Source organism: Leucopleurus acutus (genome assembly GCF_964270905.1).
Source record: "Leucopleurus acutus genome assembly, chromosome: 1".
Lineage (NCBI taxonomy): Eukaryota > Metazoa > Chordata > Mammalia > Artiodactyla > Delphinidae > Leucopleurus > Leucopleurus acutus.
In genome coordinates, this window is record NC_139142.1 from 27,353,617 (window position 1) to 27,378,717 (window position 25,101).

General features: G+C 45.1%; 1 protein-coding gene across 1 annotated transcript; it reads right to left on the reverse strand.

Moving 5' to 3' along the window:
* Window positions 1-706: 706 nt before the first annotated feature.
* On the reverse strand, window positions 707-20,590 carry DLST (dihydrolipoamide S-succinyltransferase). Its single transcript, XM_082835913.1, has 15 exons — window positions 20,497-20,590; window positions 19,887-19,920; window positions 17,231-17,279; window positions 14,413-14,468; window positions 14,200-14,274; window positions 13,925-13,980; window positions 13,315-13,426; window positions 11,653-11,808; window positions 11,203-11,279; window positions 9,297-9,394; window positions 5,796-5,926; window positions 4,324-4,397; window positions 3,932-4,015; window positions 3,362-3,529; window positions 707-2,327 (listed from the first exon to the last, which is right to left on the reverse strand). Exons 1-15 carry the CDS (start codon window positions 20,557-20,559, stop codon window positions 2,193-2,195), a joined length of 1,368 nt encoding a protein of 455 aa, XP_082692039.1. The 5' UTR covers window positions 20,560-20,590; the 3' UTR covers window positions 707-2,192.
* Window positions 20,591-25,101: the final 4,511 nt, after the last annotated feature.

The window sequence follows — 25,101 nt, forward strand, 5'->3', positions numbered from 1 at the left end:
GGCGTACAGTCTATTTCCATTTGATAAAAATGGGGCTAAATGTACCTCCTTTGTAGGTTTACTAAAGAAATTAAAGCTTCTAGCTCCATGCCCCAAACCTGACCTAAAATTCTTCCTTTCACTGAACCCAAGCTTTTTCTACTAGCTCTAGTTCTACCCTCTAGGAGCCACTCTGTTCCCGTGACAGACCTTCACATGAACATGGTATCACCGCAAGCGAGATCAGCAGGCAGGGACTGCGTGTGGAAAAGCCAGGCTGAGTTTAAGCCTGGACACCATCAAGCCTATCACACGTAGTCAGCGCAGATTATCTCTCAACCCCGTCTACTCGCCGTCACACACCACTTGCTCCTAGGAGGTGATCTACCCTCATTTGTTCAAATCAACCTTGAGCATCTGGGTACCCACGTGGCAATCAAGTGCAAAATGCGAAACTATGTTGCTCCACCACTCCCCCATCCATCCCAGAAATAACGCAAGGCAACGCCACCAAAATCTAAATGTCTGTTGGTGTTTGAAGGGGCTTCACGCAGGTGGGAACCAGTTTCTCTTCAACAGTGTGGCTTGCCGGGCTCACCAGGTTCAAGGAAGGAAGTGCCCTGGAAGGAAGCCAGGGCACTTTTCTGGATGAGAGGGACATTACGTGTCTTTCAGTGCTAATGACAGTTACAGTGCTGGAGACTTGCACAACCTCAGTAACCAAAAGAAGTACAGAAGCAGGAACCCTGTCTGCGAACATTTGCCCTTTAATTTGCATTTAAAATCAGTTTCTTTAAATATTTTAGTTACAAGTTCTGAATAGTGAAGACATAGGAGATGCTGCAGGCACTCAGTACTGGCTCCCACCCCTTCCCCCTACCCCAACCCCCAGGCCTTGCTTCTTCGCTCAAAATACAAATGGGCACCCTGCACTAAATAAATGGCTCCCTGTGTCAAGTGTCAGCAGCCTCAGGCCTGGATGCAGTTGGATACGAAGCGGTGAAGCCCAGTAGCTTTCATGACAAGACGTGTGCATTTAACCATCCTCCGAAGAATTCCAATGACTGTGTCCAGACCCAAAGCAGTACCTCGTAGGTGACATCGGCCATTTCCCCACTGTGCACTAGCATCTTGGGCTGGTTTCCACCACAATCCATCCTCTCCCAGACCTGTGTTCTGTGGAGGAAGCGCTAAGGCTCCGCTCCCTAAGGGCCATGATACAGGAAGGAACAGAACTGCCTCTTCGGCCCACAGGCTTAAACCAATGGAATTTAAAAGCTCAAGACAATGTGAGCCAGTCCGCAGTATGCCTCCTTCACTCCGATCTCTACCAGGCGCCATCCAGCCCTTGGTTGTGACACGCTGTCTCCCTGCCACGGTGTGCTAGAATCTGCTCTAGATGAGAATCATGTGGTAGAATGGTCCCAGTGGTCTGGAAAGGGCAGCACAACCACAGCTGGGCATGCTTGTGCCAAAATGGGTCTTCCTGGTACAAAGCTATGACGGAGAGTGTGAGGGCAGGCCTGGGCTCTGCTCCAGCCTCATTTATAACCTCTGACCTCAGAAGCTGTCCTCCCCCTCAACACTGCCTACCCATCCCCTGCCCCTCCGAATCCCCCAGCCTGTGCTTCCTGGAAGAGGTAGAAGAGGCAGCTTGAAGTCAGTGACAGCTGAGAATGAAGATGCCATTTAAGAAGCAAAGCAGCACCTCCTGGCCTGTGGTCAATACCTCCACACGGGTGGAACCGAGTAAGGACGTGCACAGCCAGGACAGAGGTTGCTCCGAGCTTGGGAGGCACAGCACCCTCCTAGGCATCTCTGGAGAACAGACTTTCAAGAGATAGAAACTTAATCACATGGTCCCCGGCAGTTTCCCTATGGTATACTGGACGGGGGAGAAGCAAAATCATCTCAGCGGAGGGCTAATGGAGAAAGGCAGGAATATTAATGAGCATCCATTAAGGCTCTCTCTCTCCCTCAAGCCTAAGGAAATCAGATATTCGAGGGTAAGAGAACGGCGCAGAGAGGGAGAGAGCCTGGCAGGAACACCAAGAGACCTGTGACTGCTGGTTACATAGTGCCCTGGTTTCCTTGCTTGAGAACAACAGCATATGCCTGTCTGTCACCAGGCTAACCCGGGGCCCGTGAGGGGACAGGGAGAAGACTGGTTTTCAGTTCCTGCATGGTTGATGTGTAGGGCGCATGGCTTCCTCCTACAGGTCCAATAGGAGGACTCTGGGATCCTCTACCGCTGCCTTGATTTTCCGGAGGAAAGTCACGGCCTCTCTGCCATCGATCAGCCGGTGATCATATGTCAGGGCCACGTACATCATGGGCCGCACCTCCACCTACAGAGAAGAGAGGTCGACAGGTTTGTCTGCCCCGTTGTCTGCAGCGGGGCAGAGAAAGCCCAGATGAAAGGGGAGATGACACAGCACAGCCCATAGTTAAGTTCCCAGTTGCAGAGCCTTTCCTGCTTTGCTGCTTCTGGATACGTACAGTATATTCAAAGACCAAGCCCTACCCTGAGTGCAAAGCTCCCACACTCAAAAGCTTAAACCAAGAAAACAGGAGTCTCCTTACAACTGCCTTTAAAAACACAAAACAAAAGAAAACAAAACACCATGCTCTGCCCTCTCACTTGTCTGCTGTCTACAGGGAAGTTCCTCTTCAGTTCTGGCTGCCTGCAGTTGCTTCTTTGGGGTTATAGTAACAACAAAAAAATTTTTTTTTATCCTGGGGTCCACAAATTCTCTGAAACTCTATGCAAAGTTGGGTGTATGAGCATTTTCAGGGAAGATCTATGATTTTTAGATTGAAAAAGGAGTTAGTGACCCAAAAAGGTTCTAAACATAGGAGTCCCAGAAAACATTTTCCTACCAACATATCTTCTAGGGCCAGCTCCAGACCCTTTGCCCTCATTCCGTGAACTCCCAGAAAACCTCTAAGCCTCATCATTACAACTTGGCAGCTTGTAGATGGCTCTGCCCTGCTGTCCTCTGTTCCCCAGGAGCAAGGACCATGTCTTCAACTGTATCCCCACTCTCTACAGCACCTAGAGAATGAAGCCTGTTGACTAGTCCCAGATGAAGGAGCAAGCTTTCTCAGCTCAAAGGTTCTCAAACTTTAACATGCATCAGAATCATCTGTACTTTCTGCTTCACTAGGTCTCGGAAGGGGTCCAAGAATTTGCATTTCCAACAAGTTCCCAGGTGCTGCTACTCCACACACAATTTAAGAACCAATGCCTCAGCTAGTAATTAGAAACTAGGAGATGCAACTTATGCCTGAAAGTATAGCGAAGCTTTTATAATGAGCATCTAGTTAGACTTACCTCTCCTTATCGCCTAGCTGCTAGGACATTAATGGTGATGTTCCCTACCTTGCCTCCCACGACCACTGGCCTATCAAAGATGGCATGCATGCCCAGGATGGCAGACTGAGGGGGGTTGATGATGGGCGTTCCAAAGAGCGAGCCAAAAACGCCTCCGTTGCTGATGGTGAAAGTACCACCATCCATATCTTCAATGGCAAGTTCATTCTTCCGGGCCTAAAAACAGATTTTATAATTGAAAGGTAAGGTCAACCCAGCTTTCTTCACCTAAACGAAGTCCAGAAAGCTCATATCTAAGATCAACGATCCAAGGTCTAGCTTTAACGCGAAAGCATTCAGCTGAGATGCCTATGACTAGTGCTCCACCAGGGGAAAGGACTTCAGAATCTTTACTTTCCTGTGGTTTCCTCTGATGAGCTCTTCAGTCGTAAGAGCACGATAAGCTCCACCAGGAAGCTGTACTTCAGCTCTCGCTTGTGACTGCTGTTCACAGGGGCCACGCACTCCTTTCAGAAGAAAGTGAGGCTCCAGCTCCCTGAGCACCGCTCACTGGCCCAGCCTTCCCCAGGCTCTCTTCCCTGACCTGCCCAGCAGCTCATACCATCCTTTCTATTTTACCTTCTCTCCCAGTTCACTGATGGTTCGCTCAATATCGGCATAATTCATAGTTTCCACATTCCTGATGACGGGAACCACCAGACCCTGATGAGAGTGAAAAGTTCTTTTCAGTTGCAAATTAATAGTACCCTTTATAGTTATAACTCTCTTGATTCAAGCCTATGGTCTCCCCTCCCCCAGAATATCCCCCAGACTCGTGATTAACAGAGTCTAAAATATTTAGGCTTGCCAGAGATAGAAGAACGTGGTATGGTCAAAAACAGGTTATTCTTCTAGTAACTCCCTTCTAAAAAGACAGAACTACAGGAAAGATCTCTCCCAGGGGTCTGCTTCTTCACACAGGTAAGGAGAGAGTCAAAGATCAGAGCTCCCCACTTCTTGCCCCAACATACCCGAGGCGTGGCCACTGCAACGCTGATGTCAATATAATCCCTATACACCACCTCTTTGGTTGTATCGTCAATCACTATGAGAGAGAAAACACACATTACATACAACTCCCTAGGCCTAGGCTAGTGAGGAAAAATTTGCATTCATAGAGGAAAAAGCCACGGTGCTTGGTACAGTGTGGGGTGACCAACCAGCACAAAACCCACCGCGTTACAAGTGGCAGCTGACACTCCTCTTACTCCCATGCCAGCCAACTGTAACTTCTCCCAAGTGCCCTGACTAAGCATGAGCACAGGGGCATCCGTTTCCTTGGCAGCCCTCAGAGGGATCAATACACAGGCTAACACAGGATAAGTATGTGCCAAAGTTCTTGTCAGCTAGCTCTACTCCAGCCCTCCCTTAGCTAACGGCAGGTTTAAAAAGTGTTCCCCAAAAGGGCAAATTAGTAAAGGAAGTGGGGGGATGGGGATGCTGCCCCTTCTGCTGCCCACTCTCAACAAGAAGGCAAGCCTCTTTCTAGGAGACTCGGTAGGAAGCAGGGTGGTCTGAGAGAGCAAACCAGCAGCTAAAAATTTAGGTCTGGTGCTCATGAGAAAATACAGGCTTGGGAATCTTTTTCATAGAAAGTCTGCATTGTATTACAGATAAGACATCCCGGGAAAAGCATGTAAAGTGAGAAAGAGGTCAGGGGAACTCTGAGAAATGCCTACATGTATGTGTAGGCAGAAGCGATGGAGAGAGTCATCAGGAAGCATAAGAAGAACGGAAGAAATAAAGAGATACACATCAGGGTGAAACAAAGCCCTTCCACCCACCTTAGGGCACACCACTTGGCGGAAGGGACTAGGACTTCTATTTCTAGACCTTTAGGGACCCTGCACTGCTGAGGGTTGCAGAAGTGCCACTGTCCTCTCTAATCTTCCAGGGAACAGAGAATTGTCTCAATGGAAAAGAGAACTGCTTGTTAGGTCAACATTCCAATGATGTAGGTGAGCAAAAAGTAAGGAAAATGGGCACCAAGTCCAGGAAAGAGGGGCCAGGCCCAAGGCCTCCCAATGAGGTCCACTGACCAGAAATCAAAGGTCACCCTGGAGCTATGCCAGGTGTAAGAGTCAGGTCCCAAGATAACAGGGCTTGTGGGAGGGTGGGCATCAGCCAGAACACAAGTCTCCACACTGACACGAGAAGCCTGGATGGCTGACCTGGCTCAGAACTGCCTGTCGCCACGGCAGCTGCCAGGCTATGCACTGTGAAGAGAACCTGTTCTGTCCAGCTGCGGGGGAGGAAGTAATCATGACGTCCATTTGGGAAGGTGAGTCAAGAAATCCCCAGGGAAGGTACTCAAGTTTTCACACGTATGAAATAAGAAGTCTTAGTCTGTCGACCGCCGTCTTTGTGTCTGTGTGTGGGAGCAGGTGTGTGTTTACACGCACACCTCCCAGGACCTCTGTGATTCTAGCCACCACAAACTCACCTGCATTTACAACAGGCTGCTCCTGCAAGGCAAAGGCTGAGGCCTTCACGAATGCCGACATGAAGCCTAGTTTGAGGTTATGTTTCTTCAGAAAAGCATCTCTGTGCCGAGACCTCATCTCCTGGATGTTACTGCAAAGACACATTAACATTACAAAACAAACTGACCACAAAAGCAGCCTCAATTCTGACTTTCATACTGGTTTCTAACTCTGTGTACACAGCTGCGTAAGCTTTATTCCCTTACTGTGGACCATCTACCTAAGTTCAAGTTTTGAAATAGTCCACCAGAGGTCAACACAATAACTTTATTCCTTTACAAAACCTGGACCCAAAGGAACCGGATCCAATCTGTCTTTAAGGTAGATTGAGTCCTTTACAGGGCTCCTTTGTGTTCCAGAAGTCAAAGATTTCAGTTACAGACAATATGAACGAGAGCTCAGACAGCACAGCAACATCCTCACCCTGGACAAGAAAGTGACTTCCAGCTACACTACAATCATGAGCCATCCACACCGAAAAAAGCTTTTTTTTAAGCATAAACAAAGTCTGCAAAATAAGCACCATTCTTTTTATCTCATTTGATTTATTTTCAAAATACCACCAAACCTGATTATGACTTCCTTGTGACATTCCTCCTGTCTCCTAACTAGTGAAGATGAAATAAACCCCAAAGCCCCACAGGTTCATGGGATTCATGGGAGCAAAAGCAGTCATGACTATCTGTGGATGGGTATAATCCAGTGTTGTTTTAGGCTCACGAGAAAGTCAGTAGATTCATTCATCTCCCCAGAGTTAGCAGTTTCATCCGCTTGTTCCTTCTACCGTTTTTTTTTTTTTTGCGGTATGCGGGCCTCTCACTGCTGTGGCCTCTCCCGTTGCGGAGCACAGGCTCCGGACGCGCAGGCTCAGCGGCCATAGCTCACGGGCCCAGCCGCTCCGCGGCATGTGGGATCTTCCCAGACCGGGGCACAAACCCGTGTCCCCTGCATCGGCAGGTGGACTCTCAACCACTGCGCCACCACGGAAGCCCCCACTTGTTCCTTCAAACAGGTACTAACACCCACCACACGTGGGGGTCAATGCAGGGCACCAAGATATAAAGATAATAAAAGACACAGTTCCTGCTGTTAAGATTAGTTTGATGGACGTGGTTTCCCTGGTATTTAGAAAAGTGACCATGTGCGGACCTAAGCTTTTTAAAGTACAAGCAGCAAGGCCCCTGAGAAGCCTTTGCAAGGTGACCAGTCTTTGTTCCTTCGGGGCTGGTTTTTCACATACATACAACACATGTGCAACAGAGTTAGTGGGAAATGGCTTTCCCATCATTTTGCTGCAGAAACCTCTGTATTTATGGGAATACAGTTCCGTGATGGAAATCGAATTTAACTTTATCTTAGGCCCAAATGCTCAGTTCTCCCTTTCTCTCTATAATGGCCTAATGTGACATTAGCACGAAAGATAAGATGATATAACTTTAACTCCCCCCTTTAGACCTTTTGTTTTTTAAAAGGGAAGTTTTCCTAGGGAGACTGATTGGTTTTAAAATGTTTTGTTTTCCTGAGTCTAACCTCATTTAGTGCTAGGATTACCACCCTAAAGACATTACTGGTTCCCAAGACACAAGAGCTGCAGAAGAGGGAAAGAGAAGTGATAAACATCTCTGCTCTCAAAACTGCCCAAATGCTATTGTCTGGTCATTAAGTAGTTTCTATTTCAGAGCTCTGCCCTTGCAGGCAGAGGCTGGGACAACAGGGGAGAGGAGAAGGTCTCAGAAAGGCCCCTTATGGGTTAGCTGATCAGTGCAAGACCCAAAGGGCACTCAATCTAAACCAGATTACTGACTGCAGTAAGACCCCAGGCCATCATTAAGTGACACTTCGATTAGCTGCTGAAAGGAGATCCAGCTATTGTACTTACCTTCAATCAAAGCTGTTGGGCCAACTGCATCTTTCAAGGCCACAAATATTTACATGCTTTGTCTTAAGGAATTGGGTAGAATTTCAAAGCCCAATTCGATTTGTGTACAATTTGGCCCTAATGCACTGAAACATAAGCTGCAGCCCTTGTGATTCATTAGTCAAGGTCCTTCCCTACATCCTATGGATAGGAGAGAAATCTTTGGCTTGAATGACATCCAGTCTTTTGGGAAGCTTCACAATAGAATGTATGACATCTAGTGAAATGGGCCACAGAGTCCTACTCTGTGAGTGCCACAGCACACTCCCCTCTCTACACTTCTCAGACTCCTTCCAAAGGAGACCAATTTCCTTAATGAAATGTAGATTCACAGACTAAACACTTGGGACAAAAATAAAAAACAAAGAGATGACCTGAAGACTTGATGGTTTTACCTCCTGTATTAACTATGAACTCTTACCCTGGCACTTAAAACATTCTGAAGTATGGATCCAACTTTCTTTACCATTCTTTCTTACACATATTTCTCACAGCGATTGTTTCTCAAATGTGTCATGTACTTTCCTGTCTGTGCCAGGTCCATATTGTTAACATCTTCTGGAATGACCTTCCTCCATTATGTCAAAGTGCTAGTCGTTCTTTAAGGTCTATTAAAAATCTCTTTCCTCCAGGAAGCCTTTCCTGATCCCTACCTCCACCCTGTCACCTCAAAAACAAATGATCTCATTCTCTTCTCCACTTCATACGTTTTATATCCTCCTGATACTGATACTAGAGATTTTACTTTCTATTTATCTAAGCAAGATGGTAGCTCTATGAAGGTAAGGGCTCTTTTTCACTCATCTTTGCATCCCCCTCAAATATAGTGTAATATACTGTGCACAGTAAGCACTCAAAAACTGTTTGTTGACTTTAACTACATTCTCTTCCCTACAGTCCTGACACCTATAAACATCAAAGTCTTGAAGAAGATAAGTGAGTCAACGATTAGCTCACTACAGAAATGGGTATACTGAATTAGCCCCTTTGGTTAATTCTGAAGTTTTTCTTTAAAAGCACAACTTGCTTCCCATTTCATTATCAAAGCTGGGAAAGGTGAAAGATACGACAAGCCTATGCCTTTCCACCCACTCAATTCTGAGTCGCTTAGGAACACACATAAGGAGCAGTCCCAGTGAGAAGGAAGCAGGGTATGGCGCCTGACTCTGGACACGCTGTCAAGTGATTCTGTATCCCTAGGGGAGCCTTGTCAGCCTGGATGCCCTATCTCTCTACTTGTCAGCTCGACAGTAGTCATTAGATTTTAAGACTATTACCAGCCTCGTTTATCAGAAATCACAAGATTCAGGTATAAAAGTAAAAGGCTAAGTTTTTTAGGTCACAGAGGAGGCAGGCACAGTATTAGGAAAGTCGATTAGAGAGTGAAACCAGTGGGTCACTCTGTATAAGTCAACAAGCACTGCAAAGAAGTACTTCTTTCCTGTTAAGTTAGTTTTAGAATCAGCACTAGGTAGGGACTTGGGCAAGTTCAAGTGTTCTCCAAGAAAATGGGCACAGGGAGGAAGAGGACTAGAGCTCTCACCTCATGTCAATCTCATTGAAAGTGGTAAGCATTGCGCAGGTATTCTGAGCCTCCTTCAGACGCTGAGCAATGCGCTGCCGCATCCTATTCATTTTCTCCTGAAAGGGAAAGTGGGACAAGTATTGACCACCTGGTCTCTCTGGAACTAACCCTTCACACTTAGTCTGAGGGAGCACTGGGCTTCCTAGGAGTGGATAAGGACAGACTGTAGTATCTAAATACAGGGAGAGATCCAGGCTTCCTCTTTCCTGTGGTGGCCTTGCTCCTCTGTGCAAGAACAAGGGAACACAAACTACCCACTCAGATGTGCCTGAAGTTTGACCAAGAATAGAGGCCTACAACAAACACATGAAAGGATGCTCAACGTCACTAATCGTTAGAGCAACGCAAATCAAAACTACAGTGAGGCACCACCTCACACCAGTCAGAATGGCCATCATCAAAAAATCTACAAACAATAAATGCTGGAGAGGGTGTGGAGAAAAGGGAACCCTCTTGCTCTGTTGGTGGGAATGTAAATTGATAAGCCACTATGGAGAACAGTATGGAAGTTCCTTAAAAAACTAAAAATAGAACTACGATATGACCCAGCAATCCCACTCCTGGGCATATACCCTGAGAAAACCATAATTCAAAAAGAGTCATGTACCACAATGTTCACTGCAGCACTATTTACAATAGCCAGGACATGTAAGCAACCTAAGAGTCCATCGACAGATGAATGGATAAGGAAGATGTGGCACGTATATACAATGGAATATTACTCAGCCATAAAAAGAAATGAAATTGAGTTATTTGTAGTGAGGTGGATGCACCTAGAGTCTGTCATACAGAGTGGAGTCAGAAAGAGAAAAACAAATACCGTGTGCTAACACATATATATGGAATCTAAAAAAAAAAATGGTTCTGATGACCCTAGGGGCAGGACAGGAATAAAGACACAGACGTAGAGAATGGACTTGAGGACACGGGGAGGGGGAAGGGTAAGCTGGGAAGAAGTGAGAGAGCGGCATGGACATATATACACTTCCAAATGTAAAACAGATAGCTAGTGGGAAGCAGCCGCACAGCACAGGGAGATCAGCCCGGTGCTTTGTGACCACCTAGAGGGGTGGGATGAAGGTGGGAGACGCAAGAGGGAGGAGATATGGGGATATACGTATGCATATAGCTGATTCACTTTGTTATACAGCAGAAACTAACACAACATTGTAAAGCAGTTATACTCCAATAAAGATGTTTCTATTAAAAAAAAAAAAGAATAGAGGCCTCGGATATGGTTTGATTTAAAAACCAAAACCAATTTATGGAAGAGTGTGGGGTAGGGCTAGCCAGCCCAGGAGTCATTGCACAAAGGGAAATTTCTGGTAATAAAGACTTGCACGAGAATAGCTACTGGTGGAATGGAAACTCAGAGGCAACAAACTTTTGAGGCTATAGTATTTTTAGGAGGTATTCTCAGGCAGAGGAACCCACCCTCTTGACCATACTTCCTTGAGGTCTTATGTCTGCTCCTGACTGCCACTGGGTAGCCCTCAGCTAAGTATCCCGGAAGTATAGGAATAGAGCTCACTAAACCACCTCTCTGAAGTATGCGTTATCGTGGGAGGGAAGGGATGCGTCACTAGGCTACCATCCCCTGCGTATATCTTACTCACCCACAGCATCTCGCTGCTGGCATAACAAAGTGGGAAAAACCAATGGACAAGTGTTCAGAAGACCTCTGGTTCTAGGCCTGTCATTTGACAGTCATGTCACTGAACAAGTCGCATCCTAAACTCAATTTCCTTGTCAAGGCCAAGGGAATCAGCTGCCAGCCATTCAAACGTAGGCAGAGCATACCCACTCCATTAATCTCAGCACTGCCCCTCGGCTTCTTTCTTGGAAGTGGTCCTCAGAGACTTACCCGATGTTCTGAACGCAGACCTGTGCCAGCTCCTGGCTCAGCTACTGGAGGGGCAGCAGTGGGTTTTACGGCAGACACTGAAAATGAAGAAAGGGTACACTGCATCAGAAAATGAGAAACATTTACTTGAGTACATGCCAGTGCTTTCATACCGTACTGTCACTTAATCTTCAAGATATGCTGAGGTGAATTACTATCATTCCTACTTCACGAACGAACAATCTGCTCAGAGAAGTTAAATAACTAGCCTAAAGTCACACAGCTATACACTCAGCTAAAAAGCTGAGATGCAAACCCTTTGTATCAGGTCTTCTGATACAAAGTCTAGAATTCTTTCTACAAAGCAGACAGTGGAGCATGTTCAGAGCCGTAATTAGTCTTAGACTGTGAGGGAACATAAGATGAGATGTTGTTCTCCCACATAAAGACACGTGGGAGCCAGAGGCTTACCTGGTTTGCTAGTGAGAGGTTGTGAGGGCGAGGGCACTGGTGGCATCTGAGTGGGTATAGATGCTGCAGGGGGAGGAGGAACTGCCGATGCTGCAGGTTCTGCTTTTGGGGCTGCGGCAGCAGGAGCTTCGGCTGGCCTGGCCTTAGCAGGAACAGCTGAAAAACAGGAAAAATAGATGCCATTGGCACTATCTAGAATGGAAAGCAACCAAATTGCAGATACTAAGTAGAATTTAGCAGCAAAAGCTCTATCTCCAATCAATTAACAAATGCTTCCTGAGTATTTGCTATACATGTAAAGCTTTGAGATACACAGAATGATTTAAGGCACTATGCTTCTATTCCCCAGGGCTCCTAGATGTCCTACATTAGATAACTGGCTTAATTCAGCTGCCTTCCTGATTTCACAAATATCTACTGATCATCAAATTCAGCCAGTACTTTCAAAGCACCTACTGAAGTCCATGGTAATGTAAACTTCAAAGCAAAAGAAACCCAGGTAATTTAAGATGTTAAAATACACACATAAGAGCAACACCTTTCTAGTTATGGTAATACTGATCGTCTCCTCTTCTATTTTAACATCCCATGTGGGAGAATACTCTTAACTATTAAAACTTAAAAGTTTAAATAATCAAGGGCACATTTAGACTGAAGACTTCAAAGCATTTTATCTAGGGTAACTTTATAAACCAATGAGGTGGTCAAGCAATATAAATTCACAACTTTAAATATTTTTGATTTTACCAATTTGGACATCACATCTGGGTTTACATTTAAATTAGAAGAACATTCTCTTAAGGAATGATCAGAAGATGAAATTCTCCAACTAGAAGAATCAATCTTATCCCCTAGCCTTCTACTGTATGTTGTTTCCATTCTGGGCTTCTGGTCTTGCCCTGATCAATCATAACGATGCAATCTACCATCTTTCTGCTTAACTATCTTAACAATGAAAAAAATACTTTAGTAGTTACAGCATTTAATTAAGAATCAGAAAGTTCTTTTCTAATCTCTAATACTGGCTGTGAGATCCAGTACAAATTCATTTCCTTATTTCTCATTTCTTCCCAAGAGAAATCCAACTCTCCCTAAAAAATGTTATGAGAGAATAGATATGAAAAAACTACACCAAATTCTCTATAACAGACAGGATGAAATACTACTTCTCGTTTTAGAAGAGTGGCTCCCAGCCCTAGCTGTGTATCAGAATCACTTGGAGAGCGTTAAAAACAACAACAACAACAACAATGAAAACTATGATAAGATAACCAGGATCTGAAAACCCCAGATTTAATATATCAGAATCCCTGGGACTCAGAATCTAGGTATTTGTATTATTTTTAAAGCCTCCATGTGACTCTGACGCCGGGGTTGGGGTGGGGGGAAATCACTGTCTTTAGAATCTTCTTCATTCCTATTTAAGAAAAGGTCCAGCACAATAAAGAACAGAGTATTATGAGCTTTACTTTTTTAATACCCTTTTCTTCTAAAACTTGACATTTAAAGTTCACAATATAAATAGCTCCCCTCTTACTGCCTCAAAAAGGGCAGAGGGAATGCCAAATGGTCTTTGAGGTATAAAGGAATTAGTATATTATGCTCAGCCCCAGTTCCAAGGGGGAACACTGGAGACCTTGACAACCAGGAGAACTTCTTTACCGCCAGTTTTCCTGAGTGTGAAAAGAGGAGTGCCTCCTTCTACTTTTCCCCCATCAGGTACCAAAAGAGCTTCAATCATGCCATTTGCTGGTGATGGAACCTGCACAGATGTCTTGAAAAGAAGACAGATGGAGAAAGAGTCCAAATTTTTACTCAGCATTAGAAAATTAATTGTATAGAATCTCAAATGAGTCACAAGAGTTGCAACACAGATACACAAGACCCTGTATATAGAAACACCAAGGCCACACTTTCAGAGTAAGAGTAATCACTGCTACTGTGAAGATTCACCCTTTCTGTCCTTTCTCAGAACACTAAAGCAAGATTCAGTTAATATGTTTCCAAGTGATACATAAAAACAACTGGAAACAGCTCATGCACACACACACAAAAGCTATAAAACTAAAGCTATTAAAGTACATAGTACATACACCTAGAACAATCTAAAATTAAACTTTTAATGTTTTCTTTTTAATGAGCTATTCCAACAATTTTACAACTGAGGCAGTTAAAAATTATCTATAACCAACAGTTAAGTCCCTGTTCCTTTCATTAGGTTAAGAAACCAAGGGGAAACCATGAAAAGTTGGTACTAATAGGACAAGCCTACCTTGTCAGTTTCAATCTCACAAACCACTTCATCTTCTGCAACTGTGTCTCCAACAGCTGAAAAGATAGTCAAAGGCTACCTCTTAGGGTGCAGGGGGGAACCCTCCAGTAGCCACAAAATCCCCATTGGCAGGTGTGTTACAAGACCCCTTTCCTAAAGCCAGGGGAAAGTACACTGCAGGTAAAGAAAAGGGTGGAGCCACTGATTATCGTGGGGGTAAAGGGGACTTTTCAAAAGTATTTAAACTTAAGAAGTGAGAAGGCACTAAATCTTACCTTTCTCCCACCTGACATCCCCTTCTGTGACAGATTCTGCAAATGCTGGGGTATTGACTGTAATCACATCATCCTCTAGTAAAAGAGGGGGGAAAAAAATCACATAGTCCACATTTCTCCTTTTTAATTTTTTTCTTTAATTAAATTCAGTCAATTGTTGTTCTTCCCATTAAAATTCCATTCCCAATAAGGTAGGGAGCTGAAGGTACTTACTGCACACCGCTGTAGTTCTGAAAAAGCGAACACTGAAGACACTACCGCTGTTAATGCTAGAAAACAAACATAAAAGTAAACTCCTTTAACAGGTGATTCACTCACATTTTAGTCTAGATAAGGCATCACGGGTCACCTTCCCTTTTTTATTTTCATTTTTTAAATTTTTATTGGAGTATAGTTGATTTACAACGTTGTGTTAGTTTCTGCTGTCAGCAAAGTGAATCAGTTTTACATATATCCACTCTTTTTTAGATTCTTTCACCTTCCCTTTATTTTTTATTATATATTTTTTTTGCGGTACGCGGGCCTCTCACTGTTGTGGCCTCTCCCGTTGCGGAGCACAGTCTCCGGGCACGCAGGCTCAGCGGCCATGGCTCACGGGCCCAGCCGCTCCGCGGCATGTGGGATCCTCCCGGACCGGGGCGCGAACCTGCGTCCCCTGCATCGGCAGGCGGACTCTCAACCACTGCACCACCACAGAAGCCCCACCTTCCCTTTAAATCAGTGATTCTTGACTAGGAGTGCCCATCAGTGTTACCTGGGAGAACTTTTTCAAAGCATACATGTCTAGGCCCCATTCCCAGAGATTCTGACTCAGCATGTCTAGAGCAAAGCCTGGATGACTTGGGTGCCTTAAACAGTGAGTCCCTTGGGTGAGTGAAATGTGCTGCAGTGAAATGCCAGCTCTTCCAGAACAGATCTAGTTTGGGTCTTTGAAGAAAAAGATAGCATCTTGGCCCTTTGCATACCCACCAAAAGGACTCAGCTTCCTGATGACGTTTTTTTCTTAACTAAATGCAAGTAAGATAAATTGTGTGTCCTCAGGGTACATGCCACTGTGCCACATACAACAGAATTTCTGTCCACACGATTATAGATTTATATAGGACAGCAAGATGAGACAATTAACAAGTAAAACAAGGTGTTATATGCAAAACAAACAAACAAACAAAACACCAAAAAACTGATACAGTATCTCCTAATCTGTTCTCTTGCCAGGAGGCAGCATATCAGTCCATTCTGGACTCATTCAAGAGGAACTTCAAAAGAGCAAGGTAGGGCTTCCCTGGTGGCGCAGTGGTTGAGAGCCCGCCTGCCGATGCAGGGGACACGGGTTCATGCCCCGGTCTGGGAAGATCCCACATGCCGCGAAGCGGCTGGGCCCAGTGAGCCATGGCCGCTGAGCCTGCGCATCCAGAGCCTGTGCTCCGCAACGGGAGAGGCCACAGCAGTGAGAGGCCCGCGTACCACAAAAAAATATATATATATATTACCTTGTATGCACAAAATCATTAATAGTGGTTACCACTGGAGAGTGGGAAACGTAGATATATATGGTATCTATGGTTATCTGTTACATACACACACATTTTGGAAGAGTGATTTGGACTGATGGGGACTTTCACTTTCTACACTTCAGGACTGTTTGAATATTCTACCATAAGCATCTTTATAACAGAAAAGTATAACAGATTTAAGTTGCCTTTTGATATTTTTATTTTTATAATTTCAAAATAACTATAAGGTCTATGTAAAATCAAGGGGAAAATGTATGTTATTAAAAAAATACAGAACACAAAGTGTTCTGCCAACAGTTTACAACCATGTATAGGTACATGTTCGTAGGCAAGAACTAACAGGTAATGTATAAATGCAGAGACTGTTCTCTGAGGACACCCGAGAACATGGAGCACTGGCTGCCTCTGGGAAGAGAAGCTTGGTGGCACCGGAGAACAGGAAAAAATCTTCTCATGGACACTCATTTTACTTCTGAACCATGTAAATTTATAAGCTATTAAATAAAAACATAAAACCAAAAATAGTTTTACAATAAAAGATTTTTAAGTAAAATGGGTACCTTATTCATGAAAAAAGACAATATACAACACAAAAACAGTTATTAGAGTAATACCCTAATGTGTGATCCTTATCCCTCAAAGTTTAGGGTATTTTAAAATAATTTACTTTTGAATAGTTATTTATTGCATTTATTACATAGGATTTGTGGCTGCTCCACTTTTCATTTAAACTGCAGATGAGTAACACATTTTGAATCTCCCTAAATAACTTTTAAATTACAAAAGTATTAGATGTTAACAGTAGAATACTTAGAAACAGCAAAAAGAACATTTACAATGGGATTATGCTTGTAATGCACAGGGAAGAAGGAGCCAATCTGCTCACCCTTCATTTTGAAGATCCTACCTGTAGAGAAAATAGCTTGACAGCTGATCAACAGGTAACTAAAGAGCATCCTCTTACCACCACCCTGAAAATACTTGGAATGCAAAGTAGCATTAAGCAACATTCATAAGCAGAAGTTAATCTGAAACACACATGGGTGGCCTTTCCCCAAACTTTGCATTATGCAATAATAGCATTCCCTCTGAACTAGGCAAAGTCCCATGACTCAACTGACTAGTCTTCTGCTTTTACTGTTTCTAAAATGAGTAACCATGCAACCAAACAGATGCTCTTAATCTCCACAATAAATGTAACCTCCAGTCCCTCAGCTTCACTTGTATCCAACCAGAATATTTAGGAGCACCTTTCTATATCTATTCCCATAAAAAGAGGATTCCAGCTTCACTTTCATTATAATCTAAACACCTCAGGACAGACACACTCCTGGTCCAGCACTTAACATGGGGCTGAAGCTCAAGCACATGTCATAAATTAACATCAAGATTAGGTAGAGGGACTCAACATAACCAGCTTGATTACTGGGCTTGAAAGACAGTTAAGACAGCAGATGGTTCAACTGGTGTCTTAAATACCCCATGTCCACATATCTGTGCTTCCCAGTGATACTTACACAGTCTTCCTGCTGTCAGGGTAACCTGGTCCCTGACATAAGGAGATCCCTGCAAGAAACAAAACAACTCTTAACCAACAACTCTTTATCTTATACAGGATACCTGCTGGGAATGGAAAAGAAGTCTGTTCACCCCCTAACTCTGAGGTAGAACAGGATCAACAGCAGGCAACAACATCATCTTTATCACACAGAGTCCTGCTTCTTAAACTTTTCCACCATAGCAATAGTAATGGCAGAGAACAACAGGCATGTGGGACTTCGGGTGGGAATGGCTTTGAGGAAGAAAGGGGAGAATTCTATAATCTTATTTATCTTAAAACTCATAAACTTGCATTATCCCTTTATGTTTTCATAATAAAATGCTCTACTCCCCAAGACTTCAAATACAATTGAAGCTTGAAAAAGACACATGATGGCTTATCCTGTGACTACATATAGCCTAATCAGAGAAGCAGTGGGAATGTTTGATCTGAGTTTGTTTCCCTGGTTACTTAAAATGCACTGAGCAGGAAGTCTTGTTGCCTGAACCCCAGTAGCAAAGACTAGGCTACTTCAGGCCTAAGGTCTCCAGCTTGCTCTAGGACCGAGCAAATCATTGTCCCTCCTTTCAGTTTATTGTCTTCCTACACTCTTCCCAGGCCTTCCACTCTGGTCATACTCAACAAGGTGCGAGCTCCTTTCTGCCCCACCAATTGTCCTTATCACAGATAACTGCACTTCTTCAACTGACAACTAATTACTATATCTGCTTCACCTGATTATATTCTTTCATGTGTCTTATTTTTTCAGATCTATTAACAACTCTTTCTGAACCACGGGCACGGTAAACACCAAATGGGAGACAATTCTCTCTTGTGCCCTCCTCCTTACAAACACCCCCAGGGTTTCAGAGGCAAGTTAAGTCACCTCTGTATCCAGTAACCAATGATGCTGCAGTACAAATCCCAAACACAGCATATATTTGAGCTAGAACAGTCAGCAGCCCTTACTGATTTTTGGAACCCTAACTCCAATTTAGAGTTCATCCTATAGCAAGTTTCATTTGTACAGCATTTAAGAGTTTATAAAAAGCTTTCACGTAATGACCTCATTTTGATTTTTGTGTCTCACAACTCCCTGAAGTGGAACGACCATCTGCCATTACTCCCGTTTCATATATAAGCAGGGCTTCTGGAGGTTAAGTGACTAGCCCAAGGAGAAGCCCTGAACCACAACGCAACCCCCAAATACAAGGCTCTTCCCATTGTCCTGCCAATCTATGAAGTGGAGAAAATGTTTACTGACATTTTTCAAAATTCCAAGTTAAAAAGTTTATTACTGAGAGTCCACTATGAGCGAACACTGTGCTAGGTGCCTATGATCTCATGACTCTAAGGATAAAGTCCAAAAACTTTCCATATTCCTGTCTAGCCCTCCCAGACAGGCTTCCTTTCCATTTCTATGACCGGTCAAGTCTCTTCCTGCCTGAAAACCTTTGCACAAGCAATCCCCTTTGTTTAGAATATCGTTCTCCTGGCCAACTCCTATGTATTCTTCAAGACTTAGCTTAAATGTCACTTCTTTGGGGAAGCCTTTACTGACGTTGCCACCACACTCTCCACCCTCCCAAGCCTGGCTACATCATCCCATCCTCTCATTACACTCCACTTCTCCTTTATAGTAATCACAATGTAATTATGTCCTTAGGTATGCATAAATATATATTTGTTTTCTCTCCAAGTAGCCCCTAAGATCCTGGAGGGTAGAGACCACCTCTATCCCTGTCACGTAGCACACTGCCTGGCATGTAGTAAGAATTCAATAATCTGTTGATTATATGAGTAAATGATAACATGGTGGGTTAGGAGTTCGGGCTGAGGAATAGGCAGACCTGGCTTGACCAATAGTTGGCTGCATCACCTTGGTCAAGGCACTTAACCTCTCTTAAGTCTTGAGTTATACATTTGTAAAATAGAGAAAACACCTCTTTTACTCTTTCTTGATGATTAACTGAAAAAATGCACAGAAAGCACTCAGAACAATGCCTGGCACACAGAATGCCCACAATAAGATCAACTCATTCAACAAATACTTATGCCACGCATATAAAGAACTGTTGAGATAAAACCTAAATTCTCGCTAGTCTCTATGCCATCTTCTATCTCATGCCACTCTCTCCCTCAACTAAAATGCTCTGGCCAAACCACCCTTTTTCCAGTTCCAAAATACTGCCAAGCTTTTCCCTCCTCAGGGACTTTGTACATGCTATTCTCTTTCTTTCTCCTGCTTTTCATCCGGCTGGCCTGTCACATCCTCTGGATCACAGCTTTAGTGTCCAGCTTCGTATGTTTCCTTCTCAGCATTTAACCAAGATTCACAATAGTTCACTTGTTTAGCAATTTACATTTTGTCTTTCCCACTAGACTGTAAGCTCCAGGAGGGCGAGAACCCATCACTGCTGGATCCCTTGTGAGGGCCTAGCATGGTGCCTGACACTCAGCAGATACTGAGTAGCTAAGTGCTAAATGAATAAATGATAGCTGTTATTAAACAACACCTGTTTCACTTCTATCTATCTGAACACGATGCGAAGAAACACAGGCACCCCGATTTCCTCGCATACTGCTCTGCCCAGGAGGAGAGCATTTTAGGTGACGGCAAGGGCAGAACTTACCAGGCAGGGAACGTCTCCCTAGAGGGCAGTTCCCCTGTTGAGAAAGAAGACATTATCGACGTCACCCAAGACGAAAGGGGAGAATAAACAGCTTTCTCTTTCAAGCACAGACTCAAAGCTGCCCAGGTGCCGGTGACAGGCGAATCTCATGACTCCAAAAGGTGAAGGCAACAGCCTGGGCGGGCTCTCAGTCCGTCAGCACACGGGGCCTGCCACACTATCTCAACTTCCCAACCGGATTGATATCCACCAACTTAAACAGAAAGGAAACGGGCCCCCGAATCCCGTCAGGGCTTCCGCGGCGCCTCCTCCCGAACTCTGAGTCTCGTGCGGGGGCGGGCGCGGCTCTAAGGCGGCTCCTCCGCCGGGGCGGAGGGTGGGGTCCAGCAGGGGACGGGGCGCCGGCTGTCTCGGGAAGGCGACGGGCCGGTGAGCTCCGCAAGACGGCCCCGAGGGCAACAGCGGCTCTGGGCCGCCCAGCCCGCGGCCTCCGAGTCCCAGTGCCCTTGGTGCCCGGCCTGGCCGGGGCGCCACGCCCCTGTCCCCAAGCCGCCCGTCCGCCGCCGGCGAGTTTCTCACCCGCCGGGGCCCCGGCCCGGCCGTACCATACCTTCTGGAAGGCGGAGAGCGAGCGGCTGAACGCCCGGGACAGGAAGCGGGACCGGGACAGCATCGCGCCGGCGGTGGCGGAGGCGGCAAAGCGGACGGCAGGCGGCCACCGGATATAGGGCCCGGCAACAACCGGAAGCGGGGCGGGCCGCGGCACCCGCCGCTCGGGGAGGGGTGTTCGGAGCGAACCACTGGCGGGCGGGTGGAACCGACGGGCAGCGCGGAGCTGCCACCGCCTCAAGCCAGCTGTCCGCGCTGGTGAGGCTGCCGCGCTGCCAGCCGGCCGGGGCCGGTCCTCCCGAAGGTGCCCCTCTGTCCTGGCACCCAGGGGCACCGCGCCGTTCCTCCTCTGCACTACCGGAAAAGAGCCGAAGGCGGCATGGGCTTCGGACTCGGACCTTGGCAGACTTGCCTGCCTTATCTTACACTTGTGTGGCCTTGGGCAGGTGACATTGCCTTCCTAAGCCTCAGGTTCCTCAAATATTGAAAAAAGCAATAATCACTTGCCTCGCTCCCTAACACCGGAACAAAGAAACAGAACCCCAAGGAACCTCTAAAGGGCTCCCATTGCCCTTTAACCGAGCTGAAGATCTTCACCAAGTAGACTGACTTCTGCGTCCACATCTCCTGATCTGCCATAGTGCCAACTCAAACTGTCTCCAGCTGAGCTAATTGTTCCCCATACATCCTGTACATTTTGAAGGCCATTCATTTGTCACTCTACCCCCAGAATATAAAATCCATAAGATTAGGGACCTTGTCTGGTTCACTGATGTATCCCCAGCAATTTTTTAAAATTACAGTTTTGTTGCGATATAATTGACATGTTGCACTGTGTAAGTTTAAGATATACAGCATAATGATTTATGTGTATCATGAAGTGATTATAACAAAAAGTTTAATGAATATCCGTTGTCTCATATAGGTACAAAATTAGAGAAATTAAAAAAATTTTTTTCTTGTGATGAGAACTCATGACTTATGCTCTTAAAAACTTTCATATATAACATACAGCAGTGTTAATCTATCATGTTGTGCGTTACCTCCCTAGTACTTATTTATCTTATAACTGGAAGTTTATACCTTCATCCAATTCCCCCACCTCCCTCACCGCTGGTAACCACAAATAAGATTTCTTTCTCTATGAGTCTGTTTGCTTGTTTTTGAAGTATAATGTATCCCCAGCCCTTAGAACAGAGACTGTCACAGTTTAGGTGTGCAATAAATATTTGTGGGCTGAATTTGGGCCTCCCAGCTTTGGGCAGACCATGCTTCAAAGTGAAAGCAGGTAGCACTCCCTCTACTCTTTAGTTTCTCCTCCCCTTAAAGCCCCAGGCCCCTGAGTATCCACTTTTATAGTTTGCCTTCCTAATAGAAAAGGTGTTCTATAAGCTTCAATTTGAATTAAGAATGAATGAGCCACTTGGTGCCTACTCACGTTGGTCTCTTTAGCTGAGTCTTCTTGCCTGGTCCTTAGGAGCTTTACGATGCCTTCACTCACCCAAACCCTGAAAGCACTTCCACTGCAATTCTGGAGGGATGAGCAGAAGCCCTAACTTTAAATAGAGAAAACACCCTTGTCCTGCAGCTGCCTCTGATCAAGTCCTCAGCATCCTTCACCTGGATTGTTTAAAAAACTTCCTGGGGACTTCCCTGGTGGTGCAGTGGTTAAGAATCCCCCTGCCAATACAGGGGACGTAGGTTCGAGCCCTGGTCCGGGAAGATCCCACATGCCACGGAGCAACTAAGCCCATGCACCACATCTACTGAGCCTGCGCTCTAGAGTCCGCGAGCCACAACTACTAAGCCCACACACCGCAACTACTGAAGCCCGGGCGCCTAGAGCCCATGCTCCGCAACAAGAGAAGCCACCGCAGTGAGAAGCCCGAGCACCGCAACGAAGAGTAGCCCTCACTCACCGCAACTAGAGAAAGCCCACACGCAGCCAAAAATAAATAAATACATAAATTTATAAAAAATTTAAAAAGCTTCCTGAAAGGACCTGGGCCTCCACTCTCACTTTCTCTAACTCATCCTCCACACCTGTGTCAAAGATGTCTTTAAAATGCAAATCTAATCCTGTCACTCCCCTGCTTAAAGTCCTTCGGTTGCTTCTCTGTCAGTAGGGTAAAGTCCAAACTCTTCAACTTGACCAGGCACCTGATAACCTGGCCTCTGGCTATATTGCGATCCCCTCCCTAACCTTCCCCACCCCCATTCGCCCAGGTGCTGAACTTTAGTGCTATTTCACTCCTTCACATCTTTGCCCAGGCTGCTCCCAACTCCTATTTACCTAGGGACTCCTAATCATCCTCTAAAAGTCTTTTGAATCCCTTCCTAATCCCCTTTAGCAGAGTTAACAGATACCTTTTCTGTTTTTCCAAAGCATTGTGTCTGTATCTCTACCTTGATTGTAATGTCATTTTTACCTGTCTGTCTCCTCTATTGGGCACAACAGCAGAAGGAAAGAGATGACTCTATTTTCCTAAATCCCCTGCACAGGACACAATGGCTGGTACTCTGTAGGTACTCAATAAATACAACTGGAGTGATTAAATACTGCCATGCTGACAGCACTGCTGGATGCAGCTAAAGAGTCCAGAAACAGTAATCAGGACTTGTGGCAATCCTTTGCAGGGGTTGCTGTTAATATTTCTTAGATAACTGCTTAATTTTTTCAGTTTTACATAATTAATTTTTGAGATTCTGATTGAGAGTTTAGAAGCTCAGGCCTGGATAATGTGGCAAGGCATTTCTCCTGGAGTTTCAGTGATTGCCCAAGTTAATTAGATGTTATAGTCAGACACCACACACGTAGGAGTGCACACACACACACAGCTGCGTGCAAAATTTCTCTCACAGGATAAAGGTTAAAACTGATTTCCTTGAGAGTCACATATGAGCTTCCGTGGAGCCCAGGGTCCAACTCAATAAGCTCACACCTTCTTCTGTATCTAAAGCCTTTCAGGACACAGCATCACCTATTGGGACAGGAGTTGATAAATACAAGTTCATAAACTTGTGTTTATGGCAGGGTTCAAAAGAAGATTTTTATGGCAAAATATATATTCAAAAGGGTGTATAAATATATGTGTATGATTTAAAGAAAAGTAACAAAAAGAATACCCACACTCGCCATGCAGCTTAAGAAATGACAAAGCCCTATGTGACCCTCCTTGCTGGTCGTCCCAGTTAACCACTGCTATACTGAATTATATATTAACCATCCCCAGGCTTTCATTGCAGCTTCAATATGCATGTGTCCTAAACTGTACACATGTTTTTGTTTATTCTTTAAATTGAGGAAAAGATGTATTTAGTTTCAAATTATATAAGAAAAAGAAATGTGTTTCTAGGAAGAATAAATGGCTCAGTTAATTTATAAAAACACCACAGAGAGGGCAGCTCAGCTTAAATAATACACACAGCATTCTTTTTCTTTAACTGAAATTCCCCAGTATTCATAAGTGTGGTCTGAACTATACACTCACATCCTTACCTATATTTTTTCTAATATTATTGACCAGATGATAGATGGAGCTAGAGCCTGGGGTCCATAAAATAGAGACTATACCCTATATTCACTTTGAATTACTCATGCTACCTAGATTCCATCTATCTCTTCTTTCAGTTGTAATTAAAAATAACGGATAGATGAGTACTCAGCGAAAATCTAGATATTTTGGCCTTTTTTTTTTTTTTTTTTTTTTTTGCGGTACGCAGGCCTCTCACTGTGGTGGCCCCTCCCGCTGCGGAGCACAGGCTCCAGACATGCAGGCTCAGCGGCCATGGCTCACGGGCCCAGCCGCTCCGCGGCACGAACCTGTGTCCCCTGCATCGGCAGGCGGACTCTCAACCACTGCGCCACCAGGGAAGCCCCTTGGCCTATTTTTAAACGTAATATAAATGGAATCACAGTACCTGTGTCATTCTGTGATTTACATCTTTCACTCAACATTACATTTTGAGGCTTTATCCATGTTGAACTGAGCTTTAGTGCATCGATTTTCATTGCTGTATTTCACAACATTCACTCCACTTCCCAAAATGAAGGAGGAGAAGCTGCTAAAATTCTAGTGATGTTGGGGGGAAATGATTTGGCCAGTGAGTTCTCCCCAGCTCTGCCAAAGAAGGGGGCTTTTGGCCCAGCAAACAGCCTCCCCAGAAGTGTTCAGACCTCTGCTGGAGGGAGAAGCTGCATAGCCTTCCTGCAGAGCCGAGATGCCATATTTTTGGCGCTGGCCTGGTTTCCATATCCTCAGGATGCGTGAGGGGTAAGGAGAAAGATGTTCACTTTGGAGCTGACTCTCTGGAGAATCTGGAAGCCGAGGTCAGGAGCTCCCTGCTGGAGGCCAGTGTAATGGGTGAAGCTGGGTAACTCAGTCTCAAAATATCAAGGGGCTCCGTGGATCCTTAGGCAAGGACAGAAGAGATGGCATTTCAAGAAGGTCCTCTCTGAGCTGGCTTTTCTGGACATCTGAGATGGGGTGGGAGTGGGAGATGGCAGGGGGGCAGCCAACCAGCTCTGGCCTCTATCTGCATATTCATAACCCCCCCACACTGGTTGGCTGCGCTAGGCAGCCCTCACTGTCCCCAGTGCCAGCGG

Bases quoted from the DNA above. Each gene is read 5' to 3' on its own strand.
- DLST (XM_082835913.1), bottom strand. From the start codon at position 20,559: ATGCTGTCCCGGTCCCGCTTCCTGTCCCGGGCGTTCAGCCGCTCGCTC. The intron at 14,469-17,230 runs GTAAGTATCACT...TTTGTTTTCTAG, and splicing joins CCTGACAGCAGGAAGACTGT to CATTAACAGCGGTAGTGTCT. The intron at 3,530-3,931 runs GTAAAATAGAAA...ATCTGTTTTTAG, and splicing joins TCAGTGAACTGGGAGAGAAG to GCCCGGAAGAATGAACTTGC.